At 46.0% G+C, this 6,000-nt stretch overlaps 1 protein-coding gene across 4 annotated transcripts in view; it reads right to left on the bottom strand.

Moving 5' to 3' along the window:
* Positions 1-366: 366 nt before the first annotated feature.
* MRM3 (mitochondrial rRNA methyltransferase 3) overlaps positions 367-6,000 on the bottom strand; it is a 7,648-nt gene continuing 2,014 nt past the window's right edge. For all 4 annotated transcript variants that reach the window (XM_072779136.1, XM_072779135.1, XM_072779137.1 and 1 more), the window contains 2 exons: positions 4,612-4,779; positions 367-1,674 (listed from right to left, as the gene is read on the bottom strand). In XM_072779136.1, the coding sequence (XP_072635237.1) occupies positions 1,130-1,674; positions 4,612-4,779 (713 nt within the window). In that variant the 3' untranslated portion in view covers positions 367-1,129. The remainder of the gene's footprint in view (positions 1,675-4,611; positions 4,780-6,000) is intronic.

Genomic DNA, 6,000 nt, shown 5'->3' with positions numbered 1-6,000 from the left:
ATGTTCTGTCAGGTACTGCTCATTTTTTTATTCTGACTTCCTGGGGAAATGATGAAAAACCAAAGTTGGCTTAAAATGAAAAAGAATCCAAGAAAGCAATTTTTCATGACCGCTCAAGCAACTTCGCCACCACATGCTTCACCTGTAGTCATTTTAAAAAAGGAAAACTTGCCCTCCTCTCTGATAAATTATGATCACAAACATAAAGAACTCACAGGGCACGGTACATAAGCCACTCACTATAAAGCGAATGGGATGGAAATTTCTTTTCTTTCTTCTACCCAGTGTGATAAAACAGGCTTAGCATTAAATGTCAGGTATACGGGTTTTACAAGGTTTTGTTTTTAACAGGAACAAGGCATAGGGTTTGTTATTCTTTGATCTTTATTTTGTAACAAAAATCAGCGGGAACAATAATGCAGGGGAAAGCTGCAGGAGACTGGTTTCATGGTGGAAAGGCATGAACTTCCTTTTAGTGACCTCTGTTTGCTTAGTACTTTTCCAAAGTGCTGAGAGAACAAATGTCCACAGACCCCAGTGTACAGTTCCCTGAGCTGCCTCAGCCTGCTCATGAGACAGGCATTATGGCTCTGCGAACTAGAGGCCCAGGCCTCAGCCCTTCTGGGCTCTTCTGCCTTCTCAAAGCTGACACAGCACGGAGGGTCTCAAGAAGAACCCATGGGCCACTTGCACAGAACATGTGTGGGAGGCCCCAGGGATGGCCCAGACCGGTGGGGCCCAGAGCAGTGATTCCAGGCCATCAGCCTGGACAGCACAGCCAACCAAAGCGATTGTTCCTGAAAAAACCTCTCCCCTCAAACATATCAAACAGTCCCACTCTGCCACAGCTTGGGGCATAAGTCAGCTTTGATATCCGGGTTCTCTCAAGAGGAAGTTTTGCTAGGGAGCAGGGAGAAATCTCAGAAAGAATTCTCATCCTTGTTAGTTTTGAGAATAAGCAGAAGTTCATGGAAATTCTTATTTTTCCAGTAACTGTACAGTTAGCACCTTGCACACCTCTTACCTCCTGGGTATGGCCTGGGAAGCCTCAGTTACTGACTCTGCCCATCTCCTAACAATGCAGGAGGAGCTAGGGACCCCCTCAAATCAAGGACTACCATGTTCCCTCTCAGTGGTAACACCTGTCCCTGCTCAAGTGTTCCGCCCTTACTCGTAGCTGTCTTCTCCCTTCAAAAAGCAGGATGCTTGCAGCCATAGCTGAGTTCAAGCTGTCCACACCAGGCACAACGGGGATCAGCAGCCTCTTGCCCCCGGTGCTCTCGGCCAACTGCAAGGACTCCAGGCTCACGCCATGGGTCTCCCCACCTATCACCACAGCTGCTGGTGCCTCTGTCCAGTCCAAGTCGTAACTCTGGACCTCAAGTTCAGGGAGCCAGGCTTTACTGGCTCCAGGTTCTAGATCCTCCTCTTCTTCCTCCTCCTCATACTTGTGCAACTTCGAGAGTCGTCGGTCACATACCCAGCCGTGGTCACTGGCTTTATCAGACATCTGGGCCTGGGCATAAAGGCCACAGTTGTCAGCCACGTAGACACGGGTGTCAGTGGGCAGGTAGTTGGGCAATGTTTCCCAGTCCAGGTTATTGATGATGGGCACCTGGAAATGTGCACCCATTGCTGCTCGTAGCACTTTGGGCTCCCAGGGATCCACACAGCCTAGAAAATAGAGACAGGATCCAATTAAGATTACTTCCCAGACAAAGGGACTTTAAAATAAATCAGATTAATTCTAGATCAGGAAAGAAAGCAAAAAATGTTCTACTGCAGCCTTCTTCATAGCTGGGACCTCTACTTCCCCAACTATGGTGATGTCTAGCAGAGGGAACTCCAGCTAGTACTGAAACAGACTTCTTTCATCCCTTCAACATTACCATACACCTGGGCCAGACGCTCTACAGGAGATGCAAAGAGCATTCAAATCCCAAACCTCCTGGGGCCCGTGGATAGTGGGCAATGGTGCTGGGACAGTATCTAATCACCTAACTACAGTATCAGTAACTGATACAAATGAGGCATGAACAGGGTGACCAAAAAAACCCTGTACAAAGTAGAGCTACCAGGAAAAACATCCCACAGAACATGACACTGAGTTGGATCTCAGAGGACAGGATGAAGCTGTCAAAGAAAGGCCGGGGAGTTAGAGGAGGGGGAGAATGCCACAGCTCAGACAGTAAAGTGATCCAGCCAGGGGGCGTAGTGGGACAGGAGGCTGGAAGCAGGCAAGGACCAATATGAAGAAGGGTGGGTATGCCAAGCAGAGGAAGGATGGGATTTTATCCATTAGACAATATAATGGGGTCAAGGATTTTAAGCCAAGTAGTGGTAGAATCTGATGTATGTTTTAGAAAGGCCTATTTGGCTTCTATGTTGAATCCGCACCAGAGCAGGGAAGACGCCAGAGAGGGGGAAGTAGATGGGGACAGTAACAGTAATCCAGAGCGAGCCACCAGGGTGACAGCCTTCTCTTTCACACACACACAGCCTCTCAACACAGAAAGAAGGCTAAAAGAACTCTTCTTTTATATAGTCGCATGCTAAACTCAGCCACTTCTGTGTGGCCTTTCCCAGGACCACAGGCTGGGAGAAACAGCAGGGCCGAGGCACCACATACCTGCTACCTACCCTCCCCTACCTCATATAGCACAACTCTGAATTGTAAGCTGCTGCAAAACTTAACCTAACTTCTAGACAGAGTAAACAGGCAAACCAAACTTTAAAAGGAAAGTAAAACACAAAGAATGGAACACTGCCACACGTTGTACCAACCACAGGCATCCTCAATCACTGCAGGGAACTGGAGATGGGAGGTGGGCACTAGATCAAGAAGCTGGGGGTGAGGGAGGGAAGAAGAGGGGCCCGAGACTCATAAGGGAAGCCATCTAGTCTGACCTCTGCCCTGGTGGGAAGTAAGGGACAAGAGATTTCCCCTTTCATCCTCATGTCCTCCATACTGGGCACCACACCAAGTGTTCCCTATTCATTCCCCACCTCCTATATACTAGCCACCATCATCAATGTAGAAACCGCATTGTACAGAAGATATAGGTATGTTTCCAAAACCACACCAGCTCTCAGAGCTCTCAAGGATGGGTTGGGTAAGTGGGTACTGATGATGGAACCCCAGCATCTAGCTCTCATACTGGCATCTTCATATCTGCTCCATCTATTCCAACAAAGAGTGACAGGGACGAAGGGTTAACAGGAGCAACTGAGGCAAGTCTCAGCAGCAGGTATTATTAGTTTATAGTGAATGATAGCTTGAGTATTTTCAGTGAATGATCTTCTCCCCCCCCTGCAAGTTGTGAGAGGCATTTTAGGTATGTCCCATGTGTTAGGCAAGTCTCTTTAGAACCAAGCCTAATCATCCCATTTTTCTTTCTTTTTTTTTTTTCTCCATTTTTCTTTCTTTTTAAAAGATTTTATTTATTAGAACAAGAGAATGAGCAAGAGAGCACAAGGAAGGATGTGAGTGTTAAGAGAGAGGGATAAACAGACTCCTCACTGGGCAGTGAGCCTGACCTGGGGCTCAATCCCAGGACCCCAGGATCATGACCTGAGCCAAAGGCAGATGCTTAATCGACTGAGCCAACCAAGCGCCCCTTACTCATTCTGTTTCTTTTTTTTTTTCTTTTTTTTTTTTTTTTATTTATGATAGGCACACAGTGAGAGAGAGAGAGAGGCAGAGACACAGGCAGAGGGAGAAGCAGGCTCCATGCACCGGGAGCCCGATGTGGGATTCGATCCCGGGTCTCCAGGATCGCGCCCTGGGTCAAAGGCAGGCGCCAAACCGCTGCGCCACCCAGGGATCCCATTCTGTTTCTGATGACAAGAGAGAAATGTCAAGAGACTAATTTGTGTGGGGATGTTTGACCCATCCCAAGGCTAAGACAAATGCATCCCAATTTCAGGGCACCCGAGGCACTAGAAAGATAATCCACATTTCCTTAAGTACTTAGATGGCAAGCAGAGCACCGAGTATGTAATTTCAATCCTCAAAACAGCCTTACTAGGTAGATTCTAGATTCTGTTACGCCCATTTTACAGATGAGGAAATGGACACTCAGAATATCACTCACAGACACACAGCTGATAAGGGGCAGATCCAAGATTCAAATCCACGTGTGTATGCCCATAGATCCAGCTCACTTACATTTTTTTTTTTTTTTTTTTATTTATGATAGTCACAGAGAGAGAGAGAGGCAGAGACACAGGCAGAGGGAGAAGCAGGCTCCATGCACCGGGAGCCTGACGTGGGATTCGATCCCGGGTCTCCAGGATCGCGCCCTGGGCCAAAGGCAGGCGCTAAACCACTGCGCCACCCAGGGATCCCCCAGCTCACTTACAAATGGCCAACCGAGGGATACCTGGGTGGCTCAGTGGTTGAGTGTCTGCCTTTGGCTCAGATTGTGATCCTGGGGTCCAGGATGAAGTCCTGCATCAGGCTCCTGCAGAGAGCCTGCTTCTCCCTCTGCCTATGTCTCTGCCTCTCTTTGTGTCTCTTATGAATGAATAAATAAAATCTTAAAAAAAAAAAAAAAAAAAAAAAAAAGAACCAAATAGCCAACCCATCCGCCCAGCAACAAGTGCTCTGACCTTTGGTGAGTAACACTTTGCTGCAGCCGGCCCCAGCCGCAGATCTCAGAATTGTCCCCAGGTTCCCGGGGTCACGGAGATTGTCACAAATCAACAATAAGGGTAGTAAATGGCGGAGCTGAGTCTCTGGGTATGTCATCTTCACATGGTCAGGTTTGGCAAAAATCCCTGAGGAAACAAAACAGAAGATTTACTAGTCTGATGTCAGGACCATGGGGAGAAATTTGGCCTTTCATTTATTTATCCATCTTTCTATATTATTAATTATGTAAGTAATACATGAATACATTCTGATTGAAAAACTTCATATATAAAGTCCTACCAGTGATACCTGCCCCCTTATAGTTGTTTGCCATCCTAGGGTACATCCCTTCAGAGCCTGTTCCATGCATCTACCTGCATATACACACATCTCCCCATGCATAGGTGCTATTCTCTTTTACGTAAAAGATTCATACTCTATGTATTATTCTGTAACCTTATTCAATTTGGTAACATGAGATATCTTACCAGTCAATACATTCAGAGCTACCATTATTTTAACTATTGCATGTTATTTTGTAACATGAATATACCATGTTTATTTAGCTCTTCCCCAACTGACATTTAGCATATTTTCCATTTTTCCCTATTATAAACAATCCTGCAATGAACATCCCTGTAGGACTCTCTATACACATGCACACGTCCAAACATGTCCTATGAGAAAGCCCGCAAGTGAAATCGATACATGATGTGTGTGCACTCATAATGTTAATAGATACTCTTAAACTGCCCTCACCAGTCTAGTCCAATGTATTCACACCAAGAACAACACATAAATACCTATACCTAACCCATCAATGAAGGTACTAGAATATTAGGCATCTGTGTGCTGTAGAAAGGTCCTGCACTTAGGAGCCACAGATAGCTAGCTCTAAAACCATTCAGTGGGGCAGGGGCCTCAGGAGTCCTTTAACCTTTACCTGAATGGCTGCAATGATCAGAGCTCTCTACTAGAGAGGCCCTACTTACATTACTAGATTTTAAAGATGTGCTGGAAATCTGATAGGCAGTCTTATCTCTTTCTCCCTATACCCCACCCCTCCAACATTAAATAAAACATAGGATAAGCTAAATAGGGGCACTTTGGTGGCTCAGTTGGTTAAGTGTCTGCCTTCAGGTCAGGTCATGATCCCAGCATTCTGGATCAAGCCCCACATCGTGTTCCCTGCTCAGCGGGGAGTCTGCTTCTCCCTCTCCTTCTCTGCCTTGCTATGCTCTCTGACAAATAAATAAAATCTTAAAAAAAAAAAAAAAAAAAAAAGGATAAGCTAAATACACATATTTCTAAGAGACATGAAATGATGAAAGCAGTCATAACAACAAGGAAGGCTAGAGTCCTGGATA

This window comes from Canis lupus, chromosome 16 (assembly GCF_048164855.1).
Source record: "Canis lupus baileyi chromosome 16, mCanLup2.hap1, whole genome shotgun sequence".
Classification (NCBI taxonomy): Eukaryota; Metazoa; Chordata; class Mammalia; order Carnivora; family Canidae; genus Canis; species Canis lupus.
The sequence above is the reverse complement of the archived record's forward strand: the minus strand, read 5'-3'. Positions and strand labels throughout refer to the sequence as shown.